This window comes from Chlorocebus sabaeus, chromosome 4 (genome assembly GCF_047675955.1).
Source record: "Chlorocebus sabaeus isolate Y175 chromosome 4, mChlSab1.0.hap1, whole genome shotgun sequence".
Taxonomy (NCBI): Eukaryota; Metazoa; Chordata; class Mammalia; order Primates; family Cercopithecidae; genus Chlorocebus; species Chlorocebus sabaeus.
Genome location: NC_132907.1, coordinates 87629621 through 87644815, shown reverse-complemented (window position 1 = coordinate 87644815; position 15195 = coordinate 87629621). Strand labels below are relative to the sequence as shown.

At 45.6% G+C, this 15195-nt stretch overlaps 1 protein-coding gene across 2 annotated transcripts in view; it reads left to right on the top strand.

The window, feature by feature from the left end:
- TENT4A (terminal nucleotidyltransferase 4A) overlaps positions 1-15195 on the top strand; it is a 43474-nt gene that overhangs the window by 25367 nt on the left and 2912 nt on the right. For both annotated transcript variants that reach the window (XM_073014843.1, XM_037988696.2), the window contains exons 4-12: positions 916-1036; positions 3744-3851; positions 5022-5150; positions 7536-7749; positions 9465-9591; positions 10630-10730; positions 11420-11592; positions 12078-12236; positions 13928-14092. In XM_073014843.1, the coding sequence (XP_072870944.1) occupies positions 916-1036; positions 3744-3851; positions 5022-5150; positions 7536-7749; positions 9465-9591; positions 10630-10730; positions 11420-11592; positions 12078-12236; positions 13928-14092 (1297 nt within the window). The remainder of the gene's footprint in view (positions 1-915; positions 1037-3743; positions 3852-5021; positions 5151-7535; positions 7750-9464; positions 9592-10629; positions 10731-11419; positions 11593-12077; positions 12237-13927; positions 14093-15195) is intronic.

The window sequence follows — 15195 nt, the reverse complement described above, 5'->3', positions numbered from 1 at the left end:
TAGATTCTTTGTAATTGAGTCTAAGGCGAAAAAGGCCAGCTGAAGGAAAAGACTGTGGTTACAGAAGGAAATTGGCAGAAAGATTTAATTTAGTGTTATGATGAATTCATTGCTTTGCATTTTGCCTCACACTTAATTTGTTGGGGTGCAAAAATGCTGGATGCTGGAAACGTGAAGAAGACAGGTGGGAGGACTGTGGGAAGTAAACGCAATAGAAAACATTCTGCTGATACTTTAGAACATGTGTTTGAAAAATTGATTTTATGTTTTAATGAAGATTCAAGCAAAATTCTCTTTAAATAGTATTTTCTAAGGGTTTTTACCTGATAAGAAAATGTCAAACAAGTTTGCATTCTAAAATGTAAACTAGTATTTTCTCATTAAGGATTCTTGATATCCAAATAAATTTCCGTGCACTGTCTCATTAAAAGTTTACCTTCTATTAACCCACTGCTAGTTAGCATTTGGAGGCTGAAGAGGCTCTAATCTCAGGATTTGGGGGTTGATGTTAGCAGGGCCAATGGGTAATTGAACAGGGTCGGGTATCCAGGAATCCCTGAGTCTGCAGGAGTGAGCTAGTGTAGGTAGTGCTGGAGTAGGTGCTGGGAGAGCGGGGCCTCAGCCTGCTTTGGGGGCAGGCATTTTCATCTGAATCCCCTCACATACCTAGTGCTGTTGGGAGAATCATTTAACCTTCTTGCTTTCCATCTTATGGAAGTCTTCCCTTCAGTTCAGCGAGGACTTGCTGTAGTTTATGAACTGCATTTCACTTCCTTAGGGGCCACAGCCTTGTGGGATTGTGTCTTGGCCTTTGGGGGAGACGTAGGCACATGTGCGGTGGTGCTTATCCTCCCCACACGAGTGCGTAGGCTGTGGTAAGGGGAGCAGTGGCTGACGTGCATTTTCTTCTGTCAGCGACATAGACCTGGTGGTCTTCGGGAAATGGGAGCGTCCTCCTTTACAGCTGCTGGAGCAAGCCCTGCGGAAGCACAATGTGGCTGAGCCGTGTTCCATCAAAGTCCTTGACAAGGCTACGGTGAGTGCCTGGCTTTGGCCCCTCTGACTGGGCAGGAGCCTCGTCACATCCCAGGTGGTTACAGGATACGCCTGTGTCACGAGCTCGTGGTATTTTACACAGTTACTGGCTACGGTTTCGAAGATTAATCTGCTTCTGGTATAGACAAGTGTTTTATGTTTTTGTTTTATAGTCATGATCACCAACTGAGAACATGTTTAGTGAGTCTGAACTTTTGGGATTTGTGAGCCCATTAAACTGTTCTTGGAATGAAAATATATGATTGTGTCTACTCATGTTAGGATGAATAGGAAAGGAGAGTCATATCTGAAAGCGGACACTGACATTCAGGTGCTGCCCATTTTGGAGTGTTTGGCTCAATGATTAAACCATGGTTTTTATGATTACCATGTGCTACGTTAAATTCAGGAGGAACAACTTAGCTGTTCCTTCGTTGTTCCAAAATATATACGTATATGAAAAGCCTCTTCTCTTTGGGGGCAGTGTGGAGATGAGACTGTTTCTGGTGTGTACTTGTTAAAGTTTATGTCAGTTCAAGATTCTAAGCCCCCAGTGACTGGGAGGTACTTGCCTGTCGCCTGTCAGTTCTTAGCTCACCTGTGCGACTGGCTAGCATTTCATTTTTAAATTTGTGTGTCAACTTATGTGGTGTGTGATTCACATCCTCCTAGTGTTTAGCAGAGTGTCAGTTAAGGCGGGAGCTTCTTCCTGCCTGTGCGGTGGTAGGGGAGGGGGCATTCACATGCTTCTCAGGTGATTCCTTGTCAGGTGCTTTTGATTGGGACTGGGGGCAAATTTTGAAACGTGATATATGCACTGAAAAGTGCACATGTACCAGGGGCACCTCTTGGTGAAAGTTACCGAAGTACACGTGTTCACGTCATTGTCATGTGGACCAGAGAGAGCAGGCAGCACCAGAGGCTCCCTCCAGGCCCAGGTTCCAAAAGGGGCTGTTGGCTCTTCTCATGAGCAAGAGACAAGCCCTGGCTGGCCACTTTCTCAAATGCTTACGGGCCTTATTGCACTTAGCTCTCCCAGCCACTCTCATTAGCAGACACTGCTGCTCTTCTCATTTTACAGGTGAGGAAACAGGTGCAGAGAGGTGAGGTAGTTAGCCCTAGGTGGGTTGGCGGCAGTGCGAGGCAGCACCTGCGTTTAGCCCAGGCCGCTGTTGTCTGCTGCTCCTCTGTGTGTGCCAAAGGGCAGCGGGGAGGTGGATGGGAATCCTGACCAGGCGACCACCTTTGGAGTAGAGAACTAAGGTGCGGTTGTCCTGAGGACACACAGTAGGTTGAGCAGTTGTTGCAGTAACTGCTTCGTCCCAGTGACCTCATTACTGTCGCATATTGGCTACTAAGTACCTCTTCCTCTGTTGCCTGAAGGCCAGTGTAGACTGCAGGGAGAGCCTGGAGCCTGCCACTGTTCCTTTCCAGGGACCGTCCTCACCATGCAGCCGGTCTGTCATGGGCACAAGAGCCCCGGGGCGAGGGCTGAGTTTAAGGTGAAAGCTTGTCTGTTTGGAAGGATAACCCAAAACTGAATGTTCCAGTGTTACTCCTCACCTCAGGATTTGGGGTTCCTGCGGTGAGTGAGTGTGTGCAAGAGTAGGGCAGGAGAGTGCCAGGAGTGATTGTGGGGAGGAGTCCATGAGATGGAAAGGAATCTGCTTCCTGAACTCTGGGTGTCGGGGAAGGCGTAGCCATCGAGTGTTGACTTCTTCCAAAGCAGTTTCTGATGAGTTCTTTGGGAAAGTATTTTGTTTCTCTGCCTTCTTAGAGTGTGCTGGCCCCCAGAACTTACCCTGTCTGGTGGTTGCAGTGGCGTCCAGGCGACTCTGGCCCCACTGGCCTGTCCTCACAGGCTGAGTCCTTGGTGGTTTGCCCTCAAGTGTAGACATTAAAGCCCAGAATAGGTGTGTACTGAATGCCCTGTCCCTGTGTTGCCTTTCACTGGTGTTTAAACCTTTTGTCAGACCCTGATTGTTTTGGTTAAAGGAACTCCGTTTTTAAAGCTTCACGGCTGAAGGAAACCAAACATTGCCTTTTCTTTCTGGAAGAACACAGTTTCACTGATGGGGTGGGCGGTGGGGCATGAGTGTGGCCTGGACAGTTGCTCAGGCAGGTTTTGAGTGCCATTTGGTGACAGTTCATGTTGGGGAGAGTATTTCTAAAATAGCCCTTTATTTGCTGAATCTTTTAGGGGAAAGTTTTTTTTTGGTAAAATTATCTTAAAGAGTGAAAACCCAAAGTAGATAAACAATTATCAGTATTGTTTGGAGAAACAATATCAGTATAACGTACAATTTAAAAAATGGCTTTGAAGTTACATTAAATTATTTCAAAAATTTGACCAAATAGAAGTTGGGGGCCAGGCACCTCTCCCCATCCCAGCACGTAGGGTGGATGTGGCAGAGACTAACTCAGCATGTTCCCTGTTGGCTCCCTCCCCTCACTTCTCTTTGATGCTTGGTCACCTCCAGTGCTGATGCAGGGCTGCGGGGGCAGGACAGAACGTGGGCCTTGCTGTGAGGGGCTGGGGCCTGGGAGTTGTCCTGGATTCAGGGACTACTGATGCTGACAATGTTCTCTGACCCCCTTTCATTACTAAGAAAAAACACCAAACCTCTGTACAGCTTTGGCAGCATTTTGATGCCTGGCTGTGGAGAGTCCTGCATATTAAAGCAGTTCTTAAAATGAAATCTTTACAGGTACCAATAATAAAGCTCACAGATCAGGAGACTGAAGTGAAAGTTGACATCAGCTTTAACATGGAGACGGGCGTCCGGGCAGCGGAGTTCATCAAGAATTACATGAAGGTACCGTGCTTGGTGACCTCGCGCAGCGGAAGTCAGGACTGGAGTGCTTATGCTCGGCGGCATTTCTCCTACAGATGTTTACAGCTGTCAGCTGCACACAGGGGTCTTTCATAATACAGACTACACTTAACGTTATTTCTCCTACAATACTCTTTCTAGAGATACTTTGAAATTACATAGCTGTTTGTAAAATTTGCTTTTCTTGAGTAACCATTTTATAAAGTTGACAATTATTTTAGAGAGCTTTGTTAAAATGTTGTTTCTAGTTATTACAAAGAGACTGCTTCTAGCTCAGCGTGCCTCATTCGCAGGTTTTGCGCAGGGGTCCAGTGGAAGTTGATAAATCATGAGGCGTCTTAGATATACTCACTTTGGGTGGTCTCAGTGCCTGAGAATGGGCAGAGAGATTTGGTTGAGCTGATGTATTTGGGACTCTGACCATGTTCATGGTCTTAAACGGGTGGTTGTGACCTTCTGTTACAGTAGAGGACATGCAGTCCTTAGCAGGGGCAGACCCACCCCCGGGTGGTCGTGACTTTCTTCCTGTTACTGTAGAGACTGTGCAGTCCTTAGCAGGGGCAAATCCTGTTACAGTAGAGGCCATTGTATTCCTTAGCAGGGGCAAATCCACCCCTGCAGTCTGGTCCCGTCTTGTTCCATTTTCAAGGGCCTTATCCTTCAGGTTCCCCCTTCCCCCTTGTCATCTGGTCTGAAGGAGCACGTCTGCCCCCAGCACAACACGGACAGCAGCAGCCAGGCTTTCCCTCCCTCCTGTCATCTCCTGCCGCTCTGCCTTCCTTGCCACCCTCACTCTGCTCTCCTGCTCTGGAGGCCCCCACTGTCCTCACGGCCTGCGTAGCAAGCACATAAATACTCCAGCGAACGCGCTGGTCTCTCCTTGAGTTCCTTTGTGCCTGTGGACTCTTCATGGTGGGGGTGCACCCCTGCTGAGTCATAACCGAGGGAGAGCTCCACAGTCTCGATTTTCACAAGCCCCTCAGGAAATTAATTCTTAGCGTTTCCCAACCAAAGTTTGAGACTTACTGAGAGTCTTCAGATGGGCGAGAGGATGGAGGAAACGTTCCTTTCTGTCTTGTGTAATTTGCTATGTGAAATCTCTTTGAAAGTATAGTAATTACTCAATAAATCTTTTTCTTTTGGAATTTACAGAAATATTCATTGCTGCCTTACTTGATTTTAGTATTGAAACAGTTCCTTCTGCAGAGGGACCTGAATGAAGTTTTTACAGGTGGAATTAGCTCATACAGCCTAATTTTAATGGCCATTAGCTTTCTACAGGTACGTATGCTTTCTTGAGACCGTTTCTGTTGAGACATGTGTAAGAGTAGACTCTTCCAACCAGTTGTCCTGTGGGTTCCAGCAGCCTTTGCTCTCCTTTTACTATATTGTTTCAATTTGTTAGAGGCTGATTTCTGATTCTTATATTAAAACCCTCTTGATGAATGCACCTTTCTGGAGGCTCCTTTGTAGCTCATTTTGTACTGGGTGTAACTGTTAGTGCGGGGATGCCCATCTGGTTCTGTGGGTCCAGTGCACATCAGTGCAAGCTCAAGGAGTTCTCTATATTCAGAAGTGTCCATTTCATGGTAAACAATAAACATTTCTTGGTGCTTGCCTGTGATTTATATTGAAAAAAAATTGTCTCAGAATAAAGTTTGGTACCACATATGAGAAAAGGATTTACAAGAGAGCTTTTTCAATTGATGAAACCTCATTATTTTGTCTGAAATTATATGGGGTCCTTATTTTGTTGAGTAACATGGAAAATCTATCAATAGAAAACAGATGTGTTTTAAAAAATATTGTTAAATGCTGTGATGTATTAATAAACTGTACTTACACTTTTTAAACATTTAAAATCATCTCTAATTGAAACAGTATTGTGTTTATATTTTCTTGAGTGAAAAATTCTGTTCTTTACAAAATCTTGCCTATATAATTTAGCTGCACAACTGGATTTGTCCATGTTTACCATTAATGTTGTACTTGTGATTGTGCTGAGCGAGCCGTTTCTGTTCATGATCTGGTCATGTTCTCACTGTCATGAATGCTATGATAGTAGAACCACTGGGTAACCACCTGTAATGATCGCAGCTTCCTTGGTCTGTCTCTGCAGAGATGCTTTAAGAGTAGTGAAAATGGAATTCCATGTCTGTTTTCTTACAGTGCAAGTCACACTGTCCTGTTTTCACTTTCCCCTCTGAGATGTGGCCATTAGTGTATAGCCTTTCTTCCATAGTTTTTGGACATTATTTTGAACTAAACATGGGCCTCTGTTCTTTACTAATATACTCCTGACTTGCACTATTTTCATGGCCTTGTAGTAACAGCTACTTAATACTTTGATCATGCATGTGCCATGTGTGCCTGGGCCCAGGGCCTCCTGCCACCTCCTCAGGGGGTCCTTTCAGTGATCCTCTGACCCCACAGGATGCCACCATAGCATGAGTCGGATTCCTGTGTTCACTGCCACATCGCTGTGCCTTGTCCAGTGCCCAGAGCTTGTCCTGCCTCAGCGGTGTGATCATTTGAGTTTCTTGACTGAGTGAGGGGAGGAGGCCCACCCTGCCACTGGCCAGGCTCTTGGATATGTGATTTTGTGATCTTGATTATGTGATTTTGGCTAAAAGACAAGGAATAAGGAAGGGAATAAAGGTGAGGCCAGAATTGGAATCCTCCTCTTGTGTGGTGGAAATATGCAGAGAACTCCGGGATTCTTCTGAACCTTAAAAACATTTGTATGCTTTCGAGCTGCAGCTCCTCCTGGCACTCTGTGTTATAAATGGTTTCAAGCATCGTGCTTCTCTGAGGGATTTCTCTCATGTGCCCTTGTCCATCCCTTTCTAGTTGGCACTGTCCGATAGAATTCTCTGTGATGGTGACGGCCACTTCTGCATGGTCCGGCAAGGGGCTTGGTGCCACATGTGGCTACTGAGTATTGCAGTGTGGCTGGTGAGAGCAACAAGCTGGATTTTTAATTAATTTGTTTTAGTTCATTTAAATAGACATGTGGGCATTGCAGGTCTGGACAGCGGAGAATTATGACCCTCAGGAGATGTGGTGGACAGTGGTTTAGTTCAGAACAAACCCAGTGCCTGCTTTTGTAGACGATATGGCACTGACCTGAGAGTGGTGCTCATCTGTGTGCAAGCAGGATGGAAGCTTGCTATAAATATTATGATGTAATACTGATGACCTATACTCAGCTGAAATCAGTCATTTCACTTTCTGGTTTTATGATACCGCCATACTGTTCAGTCTAACACTGCCCCCTGTTGGTTGTACTTCAGCATAATGAAATTAGGACGGTGAGAATCTGAAATTACATCTACCATCCAGACAGCTAAGTTATGCAGAATATAGTCAACTTATTTGCCAATATTTGGTTAATCAGGTATCTGTGTTTGCAGGAAGTTTGCTGTATGGATTAACAATTCCAAAAATTAAACGACAATAAAATTGAGATTAGTACATTGTATTCCTTTTGAACACTCCTCATTGAAGAGGCTGCTGTTCAGGCTTCCTCGTGGTGCTGGTGAGTGAGCGAGTGCCTCTCACTGGTATTGCCTTGAAGAGGCTGCTGGACGGCAGACTTCGTTGCATCCTATTTTCTTTAGAACATGCCCTGAATCCATACAAATTGTGGGTGCGTTGCTTTTACAGTTGCATCCAAGAATTGATGCCCGGAGAGCTGATGAAAACCTTGGAATGCTTCTTGTAGAATTTTTTGAACTCTATGGGAGAAATTTTAATTACTTGAAAACCGGTATTAGAATCAAAGAAGGAGGTGCCTATATTGCCAAAGAGGAGATCATGAAAGCCATGACCAGCGGGTACAGACCGTCGATGCTGTGCATTGAGGACCCCCTGCTGCCAGGTAACGGCTCCCCGACCTCCACTGCTGGGAGCTAGGCCAGCCTCGGGGGGTGGGGGGAGGTGGTGCGGGGGCTATGTTGGGGCTCTGAGAGCCTCGGCCAATTCATTTGCTCTTGATGCAGGTTTCTCTCTCTTTTTTTTTTTTTTTTTTTTCTTTTGAGACAGTCTCGTTCTGTCGCCCAGGTTGGAGTGCAGTGGCGTCATCTCAGCTCACTGCAGGCTCCGCCTCCCGGATTCACGCCATTCTCCTGCCTCAGCCTCCTGAGTAGCTGGGACTACAGGCACCCACCACCACTCCCAGCTAATTTTTTGTATTTTTAGTAGAGATGGGGTTTCACCATGTTAGCCAGGATGGTCTCGATCTCCTGACCTTGTGATCTACCTGCCTCGGCCTCCCAGAGTGCTGGGATTACAGGCGTGAGCCACCATGCCCAACCACAGGTTTCTCTTATACTAACCAGTCAATAATGACACTTTGAGAAATCCTTATTTAATGCTTCTAATTAACTTTTGTCTTTCCAACTGTTTACATTCTATAATAAAGCAGAATTAAGGAAAATCTTTTTTTTCTGATTACAGAAGTATTACATATTCATCCTAAATCATTTGTTTCCCAGAAGTATGTAATATAGAAAAACAGTAGATGCCATAATCCCTTTATTTGGACATGTATTTCTCCACTTTTTTCGTATATGGATATTAATGTTTATTATTGTTATCTTGTTGAACACATCCTGCAACGCAAACCTGTTAGTCACTTGGCTTTTGACTTTATTTCCTAAAGATCATCTCAGGGAAAACACATTGGCTGATGTGTTTTGTTGTTGCTTGTAGATGGCATGATTTATGCAGGCTCTTGAGTGGTTTTTTTGGTAGCACGGTGTGGCAGTGTATCATCCATCTTTTTGTCCGTTGGATCAGTCACATTGGAGACATTGCCATTGTCTTCAAGTGTCTACTGAAATGTACTCAAAAAAACAAAGACCCACATAATCATTGAGATATATAATATAAACCTAGAAAAGATGAAATTCCGGTACTTAGAATATATGTCCTTTAAAAAAAATCTACACTTAACCTGATTGTGAAGAATGAGTTGTATGTAGATTAAAATTCGAAACAGTGCTTTTCTGATGAAAAGTAAGCTCCTCTTGACTGACTTCCTTGGTGACTTCTGTGACAGATTTCTTTGATTTGCTGTCCCAGTTTTCCACACGTGAGAATTCACATTCCATTCTAAAGGATTCACTTCCTGCAGGTTCCGTTAGTGTTGACTGAGTTGGGGTGCACTTGGGGCTAGCTGCCCTTCTGACTGCCTTTTGAGGCCTCCTGATTGTCAGATCGGCGATCACACTGGGTCGGTGTTGCCGGTCTGCACAATGGTAGCTTTTGGCTTCCTTGTATGTCTGCCACCTGGAGAGTGGGCTTTTTGTGAGCTGTCGCTCCGTCTGTGAATGGCAGCTGTCTTCATGAGGTGGGCCGTGAGCACGTGGGCAATGATGATGCAGACCAGTCCCCTCGGCACTCACAGACCGTACCCTGTGTATGGTGATTGACAGGGCCTTTGCTAGTGCCGACTGCCATGCGTGCCCATTGTGTTCGCCTGTCTGGGCTTTGCTGGTGAGGGCCTGCTTCAGAGTCACTTGTATGACAAGATCTGAAATGTGGACGATAGTGTGCGTGTGGGGAGAGTCTGACATAGCCTTTTTGCTGCAGGGAATGATGTTGGCCGGAGCTCCTATGGCGCCATGCAGGTGAAGCAGGTCTTCGACTATGCCTACATAGTGCTCAGCCATGCCGTGTCGCCGCTGGCCAGGTCCTATCCAAACAGAGACGCCGAAAGGTAATGGGTTGCGTGTCTGTGTCTGGGCTCGGCATGCCTGTGGGATGGTAGTTACCCCTTTCCTGTGTCATTTACCTCCATGAAATTGATGAAGGGATGTTCTGTCGTATTTCAGTAGAATTTGGATATGTTGATGAAGGAAGGCCTTCTCGGAATGTGGGATGGCTGTATGGGATTCATCCATGGTTGAGAGTTGAAAATTTCTTTTTTGGAGATTTGACATTTTCTTCAGGGTCTTTTGTTTGGAGAGGTGATTTCTAGCTTTCAAAACTTTGGAACATGATGCTTTTTCTCCAGCCTTGAAAGCATAAACATTCACTTTCTAAGTGAATGTATCTGATCACCCAGTCCCTACCATCTTCTCTTACGTACACTCATCTCTTGTTCTACATTTTGGGCCATTTTTACAGTCCCAAAATGTAGTCAGAGGTATTTACTTCTGACCCGGATGATGCTGTGGTGGTGGTAGTGGTGGGATTGGAGGGGGTGGGAGATGAGATAGGAATGGGAAGGAAGAGTAACGTGGTCGTCAAGAGTGGAATTTGAAACAGTTTGATAAATCTGTTCCATGGTGGATGATGGAATAAACAGGTTTCGAGGCCTGGCTCAGCAGCTGCTGCAGGCGCTGGTGGTGCTGGAGCTCTGTGTGTTCCTGAGCCGCTGTCTGCTCGGTGTTTTTAGGCGGAGCTCTGGGCCCCGTGTAGGGCACTCATCTCGGTACCATCTCCATTCTCGCCTGTGCAGTGGGAAGTGAAATGTCAGCACTGTGTGACCATCGAGGGTGGGAAGGCCATGCTCCCCTACTTGGAGCTGCGTTTCACAGTGGTCTTCTGTAGGTAGATGTACTGCGATCCAGGGTGTGCTGGAGCTGAATCATTAGAAGTCATATATATTTGTAAATGTATTTTAGCTCCCTTCCTACTGTCCTTCACCTAGTGAGATGATCTGTTAGGGGTATAAGGTAACTGCTCAAGAGGGGTTCTAACTCCCTGTGATACCTGTTGTACTCTGTTGATCTCCAACAATGTCCCTTTGCAGTACTTTAGGAAGAATCATCAAAGTAACTCAGGAGGTAATTGACTACCGGAGGTGGATCAAAGAGAAGTGGGGCAGCAAAGCCCACCCGTCGCCGGGGATGGGTGAGAGATTAATTCATTTGTGTTCATCCTAACCACTGGCTGGCGTGTTCATGCAGAAGTGTCTTTATTCCTTTGTGGTAAATTGGTCAAATTAAGAAAATAGCTAGTTTTTCTGATGAGCATTAATTAAAAACACAATAAGATCTAGAGCAGCACTGTCCAGTAGAAACAATACCACACACAGAATTTCAAATGCATGCCACACATAGAATTTCAAAGTTTCTAGGGCCGTGTCAAATGTGAAAAGAAACAGGTGAAATAATTTTGGTAGATTTTATTCAACTGAAGTCAAAATATTAACATTTCAACATGTAATCAACATAAAAATGATTGAGATATTTTATAGCCATTTTTTATACTAAGTCTTTGAAATCCAGTGTGTATTTATTTGTACTTACAGTACATCCTTATATGGGTGCCAGATTTTCATTAAAAAAACCTGATTTATATTTAGATTTTAGAAAGTTCACATTTGAAGATGATTTGCATACCCAAGTTGTTACAAGCATGTTTAATGTTTTCCAATAACTAACTGACTGTAATTTTTAAAATTAAGCAAAACCTAATGTTGGGTTTGTCAGTCACATTAGCAGCGTTCCCGGCTCAGCAGAACCCATGACTGATGCTGCCGGGGCGGCTCCACGCCACAGTTCTCAGGAGTTATTAACCAAGACTTTTTCCCTCCACAGACAACAGGATCAAGATTAAAGAGCGAATAGCCACGTGCAATGGGGAGCAGACACAGAACCGAGAGCCCGAGTCTCCCTACGGCCAGCGCTTGACTTTGTCGCTGTCCAGCCCCCAGCTCCTGTCTTCAGGCTCCTCAGCCTCATCTGTGTCTTCACTTTCTGGGAGTGACGTTGTGAGTGCCCTCCCCTCCTCCGTGTGTCTGTTGGACAGTTTGTGTCTCTGGTAAATGTCCATAGCTGTGAGCTTAAAATCTCCCCCTTAGTTTTGCTCAGGTTTTGTTTCCTTTTATGTGTGTGGAGTGGGTGGGGGGCAGCCCCGTGATGTCAGCACCAGGCTTCCTTTCCCCCACTGTGAACCTTCAGAACCTGTCTGGCTCATGCGGCTGTTGAGGGCAGTAATCCTCTTCACAGATTTAAAAAAAAAAAAATTAAATCCAAGTATCTCTTCTGTATTTCCTTTAACATTCTTTTTCAGTTTTGATGAAATTACTTGAAGGAAGCCTGGGTAGATTTGGGCTGCCCGTTCAGAAGTTAGACTTAATTCAAATAACCTTTCATAGCCAGCCTGGAGGCCGGCGTTTCTTTTCATAGCTTTAAGGAAGTAGTAGTGCACCTTTGTGGTACAGCTGTCCTTGTTGTTTTTTGTACCGGGTTCAAGGATTCAGACACACCGCCCTGCACAACGCCTAGTGTTTACCAGTTCAGTCTGCAAGCGCCAGCTCCTCTCATGGCCGGCTTACCCACCGCCTTGCCAATGCCCAGTGGCAAACCTCAGCCCACCACTTCCAGAACACTGATCATGACTACCAACAATCAGGTATGTGGCCCTCTGGTGCCCTTCCCGCTGGTGGCCCCGGGAAGGGCATCCAAGCTGTGATATGCACTAGAGATTTGTGGTCCTTTGAATTCGAAGAGTAACTTTTTGAGTCTTTGGCCATTGCTGTCTTGTTCTAAGAAATCCTCTCTTTTTTGTGGTGTTGAGGCCCACCATGTATAGTTTCAGCAGCGAGGAGACTCTGGTTCTTGAGTGCTGCCGTGGCTTTTCACGGGGGCCAGGTCGACTGCCTTCCTGTAAGTTTCCTCACTGCCCCAGCATGAGACTGCTGTCGAGGGTCATCTTGAGAGAGCGACTCAGTCGCGACCCACTTAGCCGGGCACCAGGCAGCGCCAGACACTTGTCCCTACTTCCTCTCAGAATCTCAGTGTTAAGACTTTTTAAAAGTTTTAATATGAACTTATTGGACTTTTTTCATGTTTCAAATTAGGCATACTTTCTAAGGCTTTTTCTGTCAGAATATACTGTCTGTTTCTAAAATTTAGATAAAATTAGAAATCTAAAAGAGAATTTTATAAATACTAAATTTTGTATCTACTTCCGATTATACATCACTGGAATATGTGTGGGTATAAAACCCAACATGTTAATTGACTTAAAACCATTTTCTGAAATGTGGGCTGTAATTTGAGCATAAAACTATGTAGGTATATGCAAAAGTATCTTGACTCATTTCTTGGAGTTTTGCACTCTGCTCTGGGGAAGACATGCTCACAGGATCCACCCTGATTCTGGCAGAGCTTCTGGAATGCTGGCTCTGTAATGACCCACAGAGTTGATGAGCAGAGCCATGGCCCAGCCAGACACCATAACGTGTCTAATTACTGCATAAATGTAAAATTCTGAGGCAATTATTTACACTCTTAAAATGAATTATACCACAGATAAATTTGGTTGCCTTTTTATGGTCATCACACTGGCCCTGACGTCCTGGGCCATGTGTCACAAAGGTGTTTGTTTTAACCACCCACAAGCCTTGGGGTCCTTGAGAGCCCAGTGCGGCTGCTGAGCTCCAGAGTCACGCTCTGCGGCTGCTTTTGTGGTTCGAGCGTGAAGTCTAGGGATGCTGAGGGTTTCTAGGTTCTTATCTAAAAAGACTCTTGTCCACAGTCGATCTCCAGAGGTGGTTGGGGTAAATGCATGGGATGCCAAGATGCAACGAGGTCAGTGTTGCAAGTCTGATAAAAGGGGTTCTTGTTAGTGTGCTGCTGCTGCTGACAGTAATGGGTGATGCTGACGTAGAAGCAGCCCGGGACCTGGACAGCAGGCAAGGATGGAACTGCCGGCCATCCCACGGCCCCTTGGGCCACCAGTCGGGCCAGTCTCGGTCTCTGACCCCAGTTCAGTGTGCGAGTCGTGGATTCATCATGGGGGTGACAGTTGTTATTCTGATGATGCTAATGTTTTGAATCGTTTGATCTTCAATGAGTTTTAAACTTTATGACTTGGATTACTGGGCATACTTTATATTCTAATTGCTGTTTCAGAATATGAGGTATTTCCAATTCAAAACACAATATTGTTAGGTTATAGTAAAACAAACTGCTTTATGGAGCCCACATGCAACTGTGCCATTTATGAGCTACCCTTTGGCGGTGCTGAGCTTTAGAAGCCCGATGGTTTTCCTGTGATTGATTTGGTACCCATGGCTGTCTCTGTCGTTTTCTTCCTAGACCAGGTTTACTATACCTCCACCGACCCTAGGGGTTGCTCCTGTTCCTTGCAGACAAGCTGGTGTAGAAGGAACTGCGTCTTTGAAGGCCGTCCACCACATGTCTTCCCCGGCCATTCCCTCAGCGTCCCCCAACCCGCTCTCGAGCCCTCATCTGTATCATAAGGTATAGCTCTTTCCTGGTGCAGTCACCTTTCAAGCTGCCGTGTGAGAGGTGGTGCTGAATGTTTTCTCCTCCAAAGAGAATTCCAGAGAGATCATTTGAAAACGGAATTTGCTTTCTTGTCATTCAGCCTCATGTTTGCTTGTCTTTCCAAACAAAACTTTAAAAAGTTAAACTATTTTAAGATGTAAGATATAGTTTAATTGGTTGCCACAAACATCTCTTAATTCCTCTGTTGAACTGATTAGCATAAAACTAAAAGTTGAAATAAGGCTCAAAATGAAGACTTTTCTTTTCCCATTTATATAATTCATTTATATGCTAAATACCTTGATTTCTAAGAAGCAAATGATAAAACCAAGAGCAGATCTTGCCATGATGTCCCGTGTATGCTGTTGTCATTCCCACGTTGCCTGATCCCCACCTGGGGTAGGAGTAAGCGTCAGGGTGGGCAGAGCTGTGTGCTGGGCCTCAGCAGGGTCCTGGCATGCCTGCCCGTGTGGCTCCTCACAAGTCCAGCTGTGTGCACGGAAAAAACAGGTCACGTTAGGTTCCTATATTCTTGAAGTACCTGAATGATTGGGAGAGCCCTGACGAGGATCTTCCAGGTCAGCCTCTATCATGCGTGATGTTCCCTTGGGCTGTGCGGATGCTCGGTACGTTCGTCGGTGTCCACGCCTCTTACTCTGCTCCACTCCTCCTTTGCTTGTCTAATCCTCCTTTGCCAGGAAGTTTTATTGTTGAGGCTTGTGTCTTTGGCCCTGTGTTGTATGATGGTTGTTTTTAGGAGTTAAGTCATAGACCGTTTCCTCTTGGATTTGTGCATCCCCGATAGACACATTCAGGGTGAAAGAACAACTTCGCACAACAGCTCCTTCGTTGCATTTTGGCTTTGCTTTCCCAGCCGCCTCCTGCTCTTTGTCCCGCTCTGAGACTTCCCTGAAGCCGGTGTGTGTTTCCTCTCAGTCTGCTTGGCCGGGACTTTGCAGTGCGGAGAATGTGCTTTGGGTGCAGCCCAAGCACAGGCTGCTGCATGCCGGGATCGACAGGCTGCTGAGGGCAGAGTACTAGGCCCTGGCACGTGTGACTCGCTTGTTTCTAGAAGG